This window comes from Copidosoma floridanum, unplaced genomic scaffold, assembly GCF_036245765.1.
Source record: "Copidosoma floridanum isolate Cflo_tuat_1 unplaced genomic scaffold, Cflo_Japanese_pri ptg000009l, whole genome shotgun sequence".
In the NCBI taxonomy this organism is placed as follows: domain Eukaryota; kingdom Metazoa; phylum Arthropoda; class Insecta; order Hymenoptera; family Encyrtidae; genus Copidosoma; species Copidosoma floridanum.
Genome location: NW_028321886.1, coordinates 4263617 through 4278503, shown reverse-complemented (window position 1 = coordinate 4278503; position 14887 = coordinate 4263617). Strand labels below are relative to the sequence as shown.

General features: G+C 39.7%; 3 protein-coding genes across 9 annotated transcripts in view; 2 read left to right on the top strand and 1 right to left on the bottom strand.

Annotated features, from left to right (window-relative positions):
• Positions 1-3909, top strand: part of LOC106641183 (zinc transporter ZIP3) — a 45417-nt gene extending 41508 nt beyond the window's left edge. For 4 of the 6 annotated variants that reach the window (XM_014355544.2, XM_014355510.2, XM_014355500.2 and 1 more), the window contains exons 3-5: positions 203-1244; positions 2338-2441; positions 2802-3909. In XM_014355544.2, coding sequence (XP_014211030.2) covers positions 203-1244; positions 2338-2414 — 1119 coding nt within the window. In that variant the 3' untranslated portion in view covers positions 2415-2441; positions 2802-3909. The remainder of the gene's footprint in view (positions 1-202; positions 1245-2337; positions 2442-2801) is intronic. The other 2 variants (XM_089589616.1, XM_014355556.3) reach the window with 1 other exon arrangement.
• Positions 3751-8475, bottom strand: LOC106640792 (Sterol regulatory element binding protein). Of its 2 annotated transcripts, none has more exons than XM_089589615.1 (7): positions 8075-8475; positions 7088-7672; positions 6383-7021; positions 5375-6307; positions 5003-5298; positions 4620-4775; positions 3751-4539 (listed from the first exon to the last, which is right to left on the bottom strand). In XM_089589615.1, the coding sequence occupies exons 1-7, from the start codon at positions 8172-8174 to the stop codon at positions 4186-4188; spliced, it is 3063 nt and encodes a 1020-aa protein (XP_089445741.1). In that variant the 5' UTR covers positions 8175-8475; the 3' UTR covers positions 3751-4185. The 2 variants fall into 2 exon arrangements, with proteins under 2 accessions (XP_089445741.1, XP_014210425.2); XM_014354939.3 differs by having other exon boundaries at positions 6389-7021; positions 8075-8474.
• Positions 8476-11129: 2654 nt separating this feature from the next.
• Positions 11130-14751, top strand: LOC106640874 (Lipid storage droplet-2). Its single transcript, XM_014355059.2, has 4 exons — positions 11130-11317; positions 12775-13168; positions 13249-13498; positions 13588-14751. Exons 2-4 carry the CDS (start codon positions 12833-12835, stop codon positions 13854-13856), a joined length of 855 nt encoding a protein of 284 aa, XP_014210545.2. The 5' UTR covers positions 11130-11317; positions 12775-12832; the 3' UTR covers positions 13857-14751.
• The last annotated feature ends 136 nt before the right edge of the window (positions 14752-14887 follow it).

Below are 14887 nucleotides of genomic sequence, written 5' to 3'. Positions count from 1 at the left end.
GATAATGAAAAAAAAAAAAAAAAAAACAATCCAATTACATTTAGAAAGTCGCGTACGACAGCCGTGCGCGTGTATGAGCAATCAATCAAAAGACGTTTGGATTCATAAAAATAAAAATAAAAACCCGACAACTCGGCGCGATCCAACCGAGCGACGCTGCAAAGTCTAAAGAAAAGAAAAAAGAAAAAAACAAAATTGTCAGGGCCTGTTGACGTCCCTGCTGCTGTGCTTCGGCGGGGGAGTCCTGCTCTTCACGACCTTCCTCCACTTGGCACCGGAGGTCCGCGAGAGCGTCGAGCTCCACCAAGCGAGCGGCCGGCTCCTGAGCCTCGGCAGCCTCAGCCTCGCCGAGCTACTGTTCTGCGGCGGCTTCTTCCTCGTGTACCTCGTCGAGGAAGCCGTCCACGCCGCCCTGAGCGGCAAACCCGAGTCGTCGGACGCCCTGCTCTACCGCACCGTGTCCGTCCGGCGCTGCAACCACGCTACCAGTCCCGCCCACCACTACAACCACAACAACGGTGGCGGAGGAGGATCATCATCAGCTCAGCCCGTCCCGGTGAGAGCTTGGCGCCTGTCCGAGGGCTCGGAGGCCGACGAGGAGCGCTGCCCCGCGAGCAAACACGGGGACCGTCCCGTCTTTGTGGCCGCGGTCGCTCCCATCCGGCACAACGACCACTACCACGACCGGCCGCTATCCCAGCGGGGACACTTGCCGGGCTGCGAGGAGGCCGGTCTCAAGCCACGAGCCAACGAGCCAAAGCCCAAGAAACAAACTCGGCCCCACGACAACTCGATGCGTAGCCTGTTGACGGTCCTGGCGTTGTCCTTCCACGCGATATTCGAGGGCCTGGCCGTGGGCCTCGAGCCGGCCATGAGCTCGGTCCTCTACTTGGCCGCCGCCATAGCCACCCACAAGCTCGTCATCTCCTTTTGCGTCGGCATGGAGCTTTACGTGGCTGGGGCCTCGAGGCGGGCGATACTCGGCTACTTGAGCGTTTTCTCCATGGTCACGCCCCTCGGTATAGCCATCGGGCTCGGGCTCGGGCAGTTTCGCGACGTTGGCGCCGGGGACGAGACCCTCGGGCCCGTGTCCACGATACTCCAGGGCATGGCGGCCGGCACCCTACTCTACGTCGTCTTCTTCGAGGTGTTGGCCCGCGAGAGGGCCAACGACAAGAGCGGCTTGCTACAGTTGGCCGCCATCTTCGTGGGTTTCATGCTCATGCTCGGCCTACAGCTCGTCAGTAAGTTTGTTGTTGTCGTTGTCGTTTCCATCTCTGCGCTCCTTCTCCTCCCCGATCCTCGGCTTGGTTGGTGCAAATTGTATAATATTGCTGCACGCATCGTTTAGGCAATTTGGAGCAACCTGAACCTTCGTAATGAATGTTAATGAGTATACATACCTATGATGCGTGCATGCCTTCATAATATACAATGTCAAAGAGAGCTTTTTTGTCTTTGACTGTTGTACACGCGGGCATCAAATTTACGTGACGTACAAGTACTCGTATAGAGCGATTGTAATCATGCAAATTGATGGTCTTGTGGATTGCGTCACTCGTCACTTCGTTGTTCATGACTTGAGCTATATTTTACCCTATATACATATTATATACACGATATTTTACCATGATCACCGATGGCTCCGCCTTTGTTTCTTTACCTGCGCGTATCTATACATAATATAATATAATATACCTATACTGGCGAACATTGTGTGAATGCGTATACGGCACACACGCGGATAATTCCAGGTGTTATTGATATACACCTATACCTACTCTTTAAATAATGATATAATGAAGGTATACAAGTACGCGAGGCCAACCCATGACTTGTTTGCCTTGGGTCAGCACATGATTTTTGCTTACTAACTACGAAGTAGATATCCATACAAACCCATATGGAGACAAAAGGTCACATAAACTCGGTCCACGTAGTGCAGGGAGTGGAATTTTGTTTTCCCTTTTGGAAACTTGATTAAATCAAACCACTTTTATTTCAGGATCAAACAGTCCTTTTTACTAGTTTGATGAAACCACAATACCACAATACACGGTCTCGTGAAGCAGTGATGGTGTCTTAATTATGCATACGTACATACACCACACAAAAAACGAAATTCCAAACTTTCTTTACTGACGCATGTATACGTTATGGCCCCGGTAACGATGTAAAATTTAGCACATGCTGCGCAGCACAACCAAGAATATAGTACACATGTTTCGGCAACGCGAAAGTCCATTCCAATTGAATATCGATGAGAACCATCAGGAACGAGCCTCGGAGTTTTTACATTTCCTTTACTATATTGTATTTTTTTTTCTTTCTTTTCAGCCGCTCACTCGCACGGAGGTCACGATCATGGGACGAACCATACACACCATACTCACCCCGAGACCCTGACCAGTTAAACGCGCACAACTGTTGTTGCGTCTTGGGTGAGTACATTATAATGTACATATTTTTTTTTTTTTTACGTATCTTCTTCGGTTCGCCCAGCGTGTAACAGAAGCAATTATTTTTATCGCTCAGAGCGCCAATCCAAGATATTTTGCCATCGCGTACATTTAGAAAGTAAGATTGGTTTGAAGGAAAAAAAAAAATTGAAAAAAAATCGAAATCTTTAACGCGGTGACAAGTGTCGTCTCGTACGTGTCTAAAATTAAAGAAAATGTCGATCGGGGGTACGGTGAGATAGACTCTCGTTGCCGTTTGTGGGACAAATTTTATTTTCTTGAAATTTTATTCATCAGGTACCGAAAAGTGAGGATAATAATCCTTTTGTTATCTGTTTACAGGCAGTGCCATCATCGTCGTCGAGCAAGTAACCATCAAGGCCGTTGCAGATGGTTTATCGACTGCACTATGACGTAACCGCAGCTTTATATATGTATATGCACGAAAATGATCGTGCATGTATATATATACACACATACAATTCATAATAAAACAGCCGTAGAGCCGTATTAAGTACATACATCGCACAAAAGCTCTCCGGTTCCTTTTTGACCTGCACAAGGGGAGCGCGACTCTTATGCAGATTTAGATAATATACATGTACACGTGTACCTATACATATATATATGTCATGAATTATTTTTTTATCGAGTACCTACAGTTGTAGCTAAAGTCTAGTTGAAAAAAGAGCAATAGAGTTTAGGTTTCAAGAGGAGCAAGTGCGTCTCGATGGATATTTAGATGCATGATAAACAATTTTTTTTTTTTTTTCCTTATTTTTATCCATGTCCTATTATTAAGAAAGCGAAACTTTCGTATGTTTTTATGCGTGTGTGTGCGTTTATTTGTCATAAGTTATACTGACAATATTATATTATTCTTTAATGTTATATTTTACAATATTTTTCTATCGTAATGCGCGATAAAAGAATAAAGACATAGTAACTCTGTAATGTAAGAAGGTGAGGTCATTTGGGACAAAATCACGTTGTCTTGCATTTAAATGTATTACGAGTATTTTTCAACTGAACTTTTTTCCGAAAGACTTACGCATGATGTATCATCGTTACAAGTATGATAGTGAGAGATCTTTGGAAACTGTAATTGTGTTTCCGAGAGAAAAAAAAACAATATTTTTGATAGGTTTTTAAAAGTTAACTTTGTGATAGGATTAACCAGTACAATAAGAATGAGACACGTTGTTTTATTTTATATAAAGACTATTATATAATATAATATAATATAATATAAAATGATTATTTTACATTATTTTTATTACGATGTATGTACAGAGAGACGAAAAGTTTGGACGTAATAATGATTAAGATAAATGGTATAAATATATTTCAAGTTTTTTTTTTTTTTTTTTTCCTTAATTTTTTCCAAATTTATTATTCTTACTTTGTACATTTCCCATGTAAAAAAAAAAAAAATAAATTAATATAACTACCATAACGGGATTCTATTTTACATGTATATACAAAAGAACATCTTACTTGAAAACGAACTTAAAGATCTACATCAGTGAGATTTATGTTGGTAAGTAGAAACAAAATATAAATTGGTTCTTTTAGTAACTCAAGTCCACTGCAAATTACTTTATAAGTAGACTCCACAAGAAATTGCCGATTGAAAGAAAAGCTTAGTGACACAATCGATAATTTCAATGCCACAAAAACACAACATAATAATAAAGATAATAATAATTAAGCTTTTAAGACTAACTCAGTTGGATGATATCGTCGGCGTGAGTTGCCTGATGAGTTCGTAGCACTCCTGTAGCCTCTTGCGGTCGCCAATGCGTTCAAGCGTCTTGGCCGCCTCGGCGAGCATACCTGCACGCTCGCCCGGAGATGCCAATAAAAGTACCGGTAAGTGCCGGCAAGCCAGACACAGAGCCGCGGCATGCTCGCGCTCGCCACCGCCGTGCTCGTTGGATCGGTCCTTCCCACAGATCACCGAGCTCCGGGAGTTGCGATGGTGCAGGCTACGATCCAGCAGAATTTGCGTCTTCACTGGAGTGGCTCCGGCAATTATCCTGGCCGTTGCCTCGTACAAGAAGATTCGCGGTAAAACGGACTGAAAGCAAACGATAATCGTTTAATTCCGCGTGACTCGCAATATACCGATGTCGTTTTAAAATTTACGAATATACTTACTGGTATGTGCTGGCAAATTTGTCTCATGCAGGCCAGGTCTCGCTGAAAGCCGACCAAAATGGGGTTGACGGCGGATTTTTTTATGTCTCCTTTGACTTCCTCCCATAGTTGGGTCCTCACTTCCAACAGCCAATCGCATACCCACAGTTGAGTGAGCTAAAACAAATTGCATTAATTTTTACAAATGCAACAACGATGGAAGTCAAGCAATGTTTGAACAAATGACTTGTTGTCTCGACCAACCACGAGACTTGCACTGCAGAAGTACTGCACAATCAAGTGCACGTGCAATGCAACTACAATGCACTCTCGTAGCAGCTTCAATGGATCACCGTGTTATTCAATGATAAAAATACAATCAATATCTAAACGGTATATCTTACCAAAACATTTTGAGATGACTGCTGTTTGCAGTTGTAGTAAACGGTCGAGTGCTCCAAGAACATGCTAGCTTGATCGATGAGACGCATCGCCATTCGTTTCGACGGTAATCTCATCAATTGCAAAAGGAAAAGCACAGCGTGGGGTAGTGGATTTTTGTTGCCTGATTGCGAACTTTTTTCGAATGGAAATTTGCCCTCGACAATGTTCCATGCGTCCGAATCCTCCTCACCCAATCTGAAGCTGGCCGCGACGCACATTGCGGCGCCCCACCACAATCCGATTTCATCTTCAACTTCTGAAAAAATATTGATTACACTTGTTACGCTCATCTGAACTAGTGATTTAATCAATTCGATTCGAAAAAAACTCACTGGTAACTCCAACTTTTTCCTCACTGCAAATGCACAAGTCAACTTGGGCCGAAACCATGATTTTCCGGGAAATATCGAGCAATCCCGACGAGTGAGCCTCGCCAACTGTACCCGCCAATAATCTCAAGCCTTGGCTAATAAGATGTTCCCTGTAAGCTCTGGAAGCATATGACAGGGGGTCCGACTTGTTATTTTGCTGAGTAAAGTCGCTCTCTTCTTTCTGACCGTAGCTCCACTTCTGCGAGACTAGGAAGCGCATAGCATCGTCGTCGACGATCCACTTGAGCTTCTGCGGCACGACGCAAGAAGCCAACAGATTGCGAGCCTTGTTGAAGTAAAATTTGTGAACTATCGGGAAACGCGATTGCTTGAAACAGAGCGCCGCGTTCACGTAGATCTCGGCCAGCATTGATTTAGGAATGGTCTCGCCGGAAGCTTCCGCGTAGTTAACAGCGGACAAAGCTACGTGCACCAGGGAATTCTTCGAGCCACGGGACAACTTGAGACACAAAATATGCTCGTAGACAATGGCCATCTCCATAGCCGATAACTCGGCCAAGTACTTTTCGGACTTGTCGGCGATCTTTTTACCAAAGAATGACACCAGTCTGCTGATGTAAGTGCGATGCAAGAGCTGACGAAACATCTGCCACACGGTCGCGAAGAAAACCTCCATGCGCGTAAGCGGCAGATGATGCGAAAAGTACTGGAGGCACTTGTGGAGATCTCGATAGGCTTGTTCGTAGTCGTCCTTGGACATGTTAAACTCGGCTTGACGTCGCCAACGGTGTAGTTCCACGGATACCGTATTGTCGGCTGGTAGCACAGGATCACCATGTAGTAATAATTTGTATAAACCAAAAGCAAGGAGTAGTACATTAGTTAGCCACAAAAATACACTACTCCAAACGTTTGGCTCGGAATCCGGTGTATCTGTAAAAAGGAGTTATCATTTATGAGCAATCGTTGTAAATCATTTTCGATTACTATTTGTAAAAAAAAATTCACGCAAACCTCTGTTATATTCTAGAATTGTTCTTCCCTCGTAATTCAATTTGTAATCATAATTGAATTTACTCATACTGTTCATGACAAGTCCAAGTGGATTGAAGGCTAAGAAGATAAAGAGGAATGCACAGAGCGAGACGCGGGTGTGATCGGTCATACCCTTGTTTGTGGGAGCTGTAGGTCTATGTATATTCTGCAAAACCTCCGGCTCCTCCTTGATAGTTGGAGGCGGAGGCGAGGGTGGCGATAAGGGCGCAGGTGCCGGTGACAAAGACGGCTCGCTGGTATCGGAACGCGGAGGCGTCAATTCACCGCACACGAGCATGTCGCGAACGTTGTGACGCTGTGCTGACATTTTCAATGTCGCGTTTTCCGATTTCAATTTCGAATTGCAATTCTGAAGATGTCTGATGTAATCTATTGTTTTTCGTAGAATCGCCGATTTGTTGAGCTTAGCGTCAACCCCAACGACAATGTTTTTGAGCTCGATAATTTTATCATTTATCGACGTGCGATACCGTCTCTCAATTGCGTTGTGAGCACTACGCTTAACTTCCTTGACTTTTGGAACAGCTACATGGGTACTCGTGTTTATTCTATTTATTTGAACTTTGTCCGTGTCCAATACAAGAGGAATTCCTGAAATATTTAATAATTAAAACTAATTCACCTTTTTATTGCAAAACTGATGGATGTATTGCATACCTGTTGCAAGAACGGTGCCATTGCAGGTATTTACTAGAGTGTGAATTTGATGCTGCACAGGTGCAGTGTTTATAGCTTGTGATGTTCCAGAATAAACAATAGGCTCGGATTTAATAAGCTTAGCCGGTAACAGCAACTGCCTCTGCTGCGCGGATACAGGTGCCAAGGTAACCACAGGTGACGATTGAACGTTGAAGTTTATGTTTGGAGAAATGGTATAATGTGAGCCAAAAACAGCTTGCGCCTGAACAGTCGGTGCTTGCACAATTTTTTCCGGTGCCACCTGGGTTACCTGGGAAAGTGGTTGTCGTTGCTGTAAATTAACACTCGTCTCCACTTGACTGGGCTGTTGACATTGTATTTGTTGCGCTGGTATCGTCAACACAGCAATATTTGGTTTGGTATTGATGGGTTCTTGAAAAATTGGATTCACTTTCATCTCTTCCGAACTTGAAGTATTAAAAAGATTGAACTCCAAATCTCCTTCCTCCATAGGCAGAGAAGAATCATCGAGTTCCAACAGATGTTCATCACTGAACAAGTTATCATTGTTCAGCAGATCATTTTCACAATTCGACAATAAATCTGCAAATAAACACGCAGCCATTAAAATGTAATCATGTAAAATTCACACCAAATGGTACAATCTTTGTTGAAATAAATCAAAGGGAAGAAAACAATTTAAATTATTAAATGTGAAAGGAGAAGAACAATTAATCATAGTTCAAAAGAAAGCCGAACGAGATGTCATGAAAGGCAAAACCAGAGAAGTGTTTACCACCCAGTGTTTTGTTTACATGATTTTCGACTGGTGGCGCACTGACATTTAGCAGAACACATTTAAAGTCCAAGCTGATTGGTGTATTTCTACAATAACAACGCACGAGCTCAAAAAACTAATTAAGAAAAAAAAAATCCAAGGCAATAGTATCTCAATAGAAGGGGTTTGTGATCAAGTACAGAATGCAGTGCATTGTATGTAGGTACCATCGAAGCCGGTCATATCGTTGATGCCAAATGTGTCGGTAGCGGAGAAGCCGGAGAAGTCGTGCTCCTGGACGGGAGCCCAGGCGTCGGCGTCGCTCATCGTGCTGCTTCCGTATAGCGTTATTCTTCCGGACGCTGCACTCGAGTAACATCAAATGTAATGAAAATTAAAAAACCAAAACAAATTGTTTTCACCAACGATTATCACATGTGTAGAGAGTCACGCTTTTCACTGCACACGACAGGATACAATAATAATAAGTGGATGGACACTGTAAGAATAATGTACACAAACACGAGTTAGCAGCAACGTGTATCAGGTATAACCGGGAGAAAGCAGCTGGGAATATGTCAGAGAGGTGCCGTGGAAAAAAAGAAAACCACAGGAATCACCCGACCTGCGCCACAGCCAATCCGAACGGCAAACCGAATCGGACGATATTACGTCACGAGGTCACGTGGATGCGCTGAGATCGACTACAGAGTCCGAAAGTCACTGATTGGCTCCGCCATTTTCGGGACTAACTAAGAGAATGATTTGGATCAGCGCCATCTAGCGGTAGTGATTTTTTTGGCCAAAAATTGCTTCTGAAATTCTGATGGAGAGCTTTAGGCAGCTTAGCCCTGGAGCCGTTTAATCACTTATAAACCAGCCGCAACTCTTGAAATAGATACAAAATAAATAATTAACGATGTCTGTGCTACTTGCGGCAAGTTTGCAGTGTATGTTTTACACCAATATCGACCTCCCTTATATTTACACTTTTGGGTAATAGATGAATTGTAAACTTGACGCAAACAGTGCAAACAACGTTAACTTTTTATTTTGTATTTATGAAATTAGTTGCGGCTGGTTTATAAGTGACTAAATGGCTCTAGGGCTAAGCTGCCTAAAGCTCTCCTTCAGGATTTCAGAAGCAATTTTTGGCCAAAAAAATCACGACCGCTAGATGGCGCTGATCCTAATGATTATTACTACTTGTAGTAGAGCCATTTGATCAATTATAAACCAGCCGCAACTGATTTTGTAAATACAAAATAAAAAGTTAACATTGTTTGTGCTGTTTGCGGCAAGTTTGCAATGCACCTTTTATACGAATATTGACTTCCTATATATTTATACTTTCGGGTGAAAGATACATTGCAAACTTGCCGCAAACAGCACAAACAATGTTAACTTTTCATTTTGTATTTATTAAATCAGTTGCGGCTGGTTTATAATTGATCAAATAGCTCTACTACAAGTAGTAATAATCATTTGGATCAGCGCCATCTAGCGGTAGTGATTTTTTTGGCCAAAAATTGCTCCTAAAATTCTGAAGGAGAGCTTTATGCAGTTTAGGCCCTAGAGCCATTTATTCAATTATAAACCAGCCGCAACTAATTTCATAAATACAAAATAAAAAGTTAACGTTGTTTGCACTGTTTGCGTCAAGTTTACAATTCATCTATTACCCAAAAGTGTAAATATAAGGGAGGTCGATATTGGTGTGAAACATACACTGCAAACTTGCCGCAAGTAGCACAGACATCGTTAATTATTTATTTTGTATTTATTTCAAGAGTTGCGGCTGGTTTATAAGTGATTAAACGGCTCCAGGGCTAAGCTGCCTAAAGCTCTCCATCAGAATTTCAGAAGCAATTTTTGGCCAAAAAAATCACTACCGCTAGATGGCGCTAATCCAAATGATTATTACTATACTTATACTGGAGCCATTTAATTATTTATAAACCAGCCGCAACTAATTTCATAAATATAAAATAAAAAGTTAACGTTGTTTGCACTGTTTGCGTCAAGTTTACAATTCATCTATTACCCAAAAGTGTAAATATAAGGGAGGTCGATATTGGTGTAAAACATACACTGCAAACTTGCCGCAAGTAGCACAGACATCGTTGATTATTTATTTTGTATCTATTTTAATAGTTGCGGCTGGTTTATAAGTGATTAAACGGCTCCAGGGCTAAGCTGCCTCAAGCTCTCCATCAGAATTTCAGAAGCAATTTTTGGCCAAAAAAATCACTACCGCTAGATGGCGCTGATACAAATGATTATTACTATACTTATACTAGAGCCATTTAATTATTTATAAACCAGCCGCAACTAATTTGATAAATACAAAATAAAAAGTTAACGTTGTTTGCACTATTGGCGGCAAGTTTACAATTTATCTTTCACCCGAAAGTATAAATATATATGAGGTTGATATTCGTATAAAAATACACTGCAAACTTGCCGCAAGTAGCACAATTATCTTTAACTATTTATTTTGTATCTACGAAATCAGTTGCGGCTGGTTTATAATTGATTAAATGGCTCTACTATAAGTAGTTATAATCATTAGGATCAGCGCCATCTAGCGGTCGTGATTTTTTTGGCCAAAAATTGCTTCTGAAATTCTGAAGGAGAGCTTTAGGCAGCTTAGCCCTAGAGCCATTTAGTCACTTATAAACCAGCCGCAACTCTTGAAATAGATACAAAATAAATAATTAACGATGTTTGTGCTACTTGCGGCAAGTTTGCAGTGTATGTTTTATACGAATATTGACCTCCTATATATTTATACTTTCAAGTAATAGATAAATTGTAAACTTGCCGCAAACAGCACAGAAAATGTTGAATTTTCATTTTGTATCTGTCAAATAAGTTGCGGCTGGTTTATAATTGACAACATGGCTCTAGGGCCTAAAATATCTAAAGCTTTCCTTCAGAATTTTAGGGCCACTTTTTAGTTTAGAAATCTGAAACGCTAAAACCAGCCGCAACTAGTTGTGTAGATAGAAAATAAAAAGTTGACATTGGCTGTGCTGTTTGCGGCAAGGGTTCAGTTTATCTTTTATCCGAAAATCTAACTCCAAAAGTGTAGATATTCTACTTATATGGTTTAATAAAATCGACCATATGGCACTACTTAGAAGTGATTACCATAGTTACTAGTTACTACACATAACTTCACGTATATCTTACACCGTGCTCTCTTTACCACTTTACCAGAATGATAAAGTCCAAAGTAAATTGTTGTGTGCGCGCGCTTTCGTGCAATCGTAGTCACGTGTTTTTGTTCACTCTTCTGCGTTTTTATGTACTTACGTAGATGTCGTGAGTCGTGACCGGGCTTCCGTAAGCGTATGTATGACATATGTATAACAACAAAAACAACATCCCATACCGTACGAGCCTTTTAGTTTGTCAGCATAGGCCATAGCTCCCGGAAGAATTTTAGCGTATATTTTTAATAAGAGGTAAGTGATGTTGTTTTTAATTTGTCATGAACAAATATTGTAAAAACTATGCTTGTATTTTCATATAATATATCTCGATAAAACACATTGTTGTCGATGAAAATACACTTGTCTGACCCTACAATACTTAGTATAATGTAGGTACCAACTTGCGTATCAAAATACTCTTTACTCGACGCAATAATTCCTTATTATTACTTACATCGCCATTCGTTATGTTGTGGTGTACGAGTGTGTACATACGTATTTACATGCATAATTACATGCATGATACATTTCAAGTGATGCGTTGCCTTCAGTATAAGAGTGTATCTACACCAGTCGTGACCAGAGCAATTTTTTTTATTCACGAGAAGTCCAGCTGATTAATATTTTAACTGCACATTACTCCGAAGATTCTTGCAACAGACTTCAATTTAATGATCAGTAAAAACGTTTTGTTCCTACAAATATTTCGATAGTTTCAATTAAATTGTTATTTTTAATGCGAAAATATTCATTTGAATTAAATTCACACAAATTCATTGCTTTTTAATATTTAAATTGTATTCATTGCGATATTCTTGGTCGAGTCATTGACATGATGGGTTTATGTTCAAGTCATCATATGATCGGTAGAAGAAAATTTTCTTGCCTCAACGATCCACGCGTTACAGTGTATTTTTATAAAATAGCTATACTTACACAACAAAGTTTTCGGCTAAAAATGTTTCGTAAAAGCGTGATAAAAAATTAATTCTTCGAGTTTACTTTATTTTATTTCAGTATTTAGTATACTTGACGTGATGCGATGTTTGTAATGCATTACCCGATGTGATGAAGTGTCTGGAAGGATGCTTTTTATAGATATAATATAAATAATGTGTACATGAAATGTGGCGTAATGTGGCGATCAGTGATAATAATTGCCCATCTATATATAACTATACATATATGACATGAGTCATACAAACTGTATGTACACTCGTGATACGTGTTTTTTACGTTTTTTATCGTCAATCGTACACGAATTCTTTTATGTATGTATTAATAGTATGTCAATCTTTTTTTTCCGAACGTCGAAAAAATAAATTCAACATTCCAATCAATAAATCTAATTTTTTTTCTCCATTTCGTTAATTCTTGGTAAATAATTTTTTTTGTTTTCTAGATGTAATGAATATTTAAAATCCAAAAAAATTGCATCATTTGGAAAAACAATTCATACACTGTCTTTAAAATTATATTTTTTGAAAATTTGAATATGTTAGATTTTTTTATATCGAAATAAAGTAAACATTTTTTTTTTTAACTCCAAAAGATGCGCAGTGGTATTATCGCTGTAGAGTTATGGAAAAACCAACACATTATACTGTTTTTTCCTAACATGTTTGATGTAGTGCTCCCCAATATACCTAGTCTCTGTACTAGACATTAAATTAATATCCATTTTTTATATAAAATACACTTCTTTTCAGGTACTCATTTTTCCTAAAACAAAACCAAAAAAGGAAGGAAAAAAAAAAAAAGACAACTATGTCGGATCAAACCACAAACGGAAGCAGCCCTGCGGTGAGCAACGTACCACACCTGGAGGTGATCGACCGTGTGATGAGCATACCGGTTGTCCAGTCAGCAATCGAGAAGACCAACTCCACCTACTCTTATATAAAAGATTCGCACCACCTGATCAACTGGGCGTTAAATTACGCCGAAGCTGGATTGCACTATGCTACTGCCACGGCTGTACCGATGGCTGCACCTTTGGCTAAAAAGTTTGAGGGCCCCATTAGCAGCGTCGACCAGAAACTCTGCCAGGGCATGGACATGGTCGAGCAGAAGGTGCCTATCGTCAAGCAGCCGCCTACTGAGGTGAGGAATTTTTACACTGATCTCCCCCATTTCTTGGGTAGAGATTTACGTATAAAAATGATTGTTCGTTTCTTTCTCAGATCTACGAGGCCGCGAAAAAAGTGTTGAACAGCTCGCTCCAGCCAACGGTTGAGAAGCTCGTATCTGCCAAAGAGTCCGCGAGTGTTCAAGCCAGTCATCTCAAGGAGATCAGTATCAACAAGGCCAATGAGATCTTGAGCACCGACTACGGTGCTCTGGCTATCCAAGGCGTCGACAGCACGAGTGTCCTCATCAACCGCCTCCTGGATAATTTCTTTCCACCGGCAGCCAATGAAGAGGAAACTCCAGGTATGTAACTATGTATCAAAGGCAGTTTAATGCAGTAAATTAAAAATTGACTTATTTTATAATATTCTCTCTCTTCCCCTGTCTTGCAGCTCCAGTATCGGCGGACGAGAACAAAGTTCTTCACGCTGTCCAGACGATTGGCCAGCTGTCAGCAAAGACGGCGAACCGCGTGTACCATTCAGTGGCTGCACAGCTGAAGACCGTTAAGAAAGAGGATGTTTCCAATTACATATCCAGTGTCGTGTCAATTCTTCACTTGACCAATTTCCTGAAACTCGGACATCAGCCAGAGACGCCGAAAAGTACCGACGAAACAAATGGTGATTCGGCGGCTTCGGATAAGCCAAAGTCCAGTTAAAGAGAGGAAGACTCGGCAAAGAGATGATTTATTATTTTTGGGTGATGGTCGTTAACTTCTATGCGTATCGAAATTTATTGTAGTTGCCAATGAAAAGTTGAGCTTTTATGCATATATAGGCTGTATTTATTTGATATATTTATACATATGTTTACCTGAGATAAGAAATTTTATACAAAGTTTGTAAGAGACGCTTATTGATGAAAATTTTGATACCTGTTTTTTTTATATACTTCATCTATTTTATAAAAAAAAATATATGTCTCGTAGCTCTGAATGCTCGTTTCAAGGACACGATTTCGTAAATACTGTTTTTGTAATGTACACAATTGTAAATCTATGAACATTATTATACTCGTTATTTTTTTATACAAGTCTCAGTGCCAGTACTGATATTGTTACTTTCACAAAAACCGTGTAAGACTTTTAAATACAAAAAATCTTCTAATATATTTCTAAAAATGTACAAAATCATCGTACATACTCCAATATAAAATCACAGGACTTGTGTTTAAAAAACAAAAAAAAATTTGGTATTTGTATTGTAATTTTTTATACGTATTTTAACACTTCTGTAAAAAAAAATATTAGAGTATTACGTACATTACATACATAAATAAATACTGTGTATAACTAATGTGGGTGCCAACAACGAAAAATAAGTCTTTAGCTACTTTTATACAAAAATGTTTTGCATGAAAATTCGAAACTTATTGCTCCATCTCGATTATTGAATTTAACAAAATTTAACTTTTTCCTTACATGAATATACATGTATATATCTGCACATTTTTGCAGTACTTGTAATAATTAACAAGTGTCGATTATATTTTATGACATATGGGTATATAGCATTTTTATTTTTTATGTTCAATAAAGTACTGATCTTTATTAATTTGTAACGTTTTGATGATTTTTACCTAGAATTTATTATTTCAATAATTCGTATCAAAATATTTTAAATGTATTTTTAATTTGTTCAAAAATACAATGTTATCTCGTATATTAAATAATTGTTTCGCTGATGAAAA

Coding starts and splice junctions, on each gene's coding strand:
- LOC106640874 (XM_014355059.2), top strand. CDS start 12,833: ATGTCGGATCAAACCACAAACGGAAGCAGCCCTGCGGTGAGCAACGTA. Junction 13,169..13,248: donor TCAAGCAGCCGCCTACTGAG/GTGAGGAATTTT, acceptor TTTCTTTCTCAG/ATCTACGAGGCCGCGAAAAA. Junction 13,499..13,587: donor CAATGAAGAGGAAACTCCAG/GTATGTAACTAT, acceptor CCTGTCTTGCAG/CTCCAGTATCGGCGGACGAG.
- LOC106640792 (XM_089589615.1), bottom strand. CDS start 8,174: ATGAGCGACGCCGACGCCTGGGCTCCCGTCCAGGAGCACGACTTCTCC. Junction 6,308..6,382: donor AGAATATAACAGAGGTTTGC/GTGAATTTTTTT, acceptor TCCTTTTTACAG/ATACACCGGATTCCGAGCCA. Junction 4,540..4,619: donor AAATTTGCCAGCACATACCA/GTAAGTATATTC, acceptor GTTTGCTTTCAG/TCCGTTTTACCGCGAATCTT.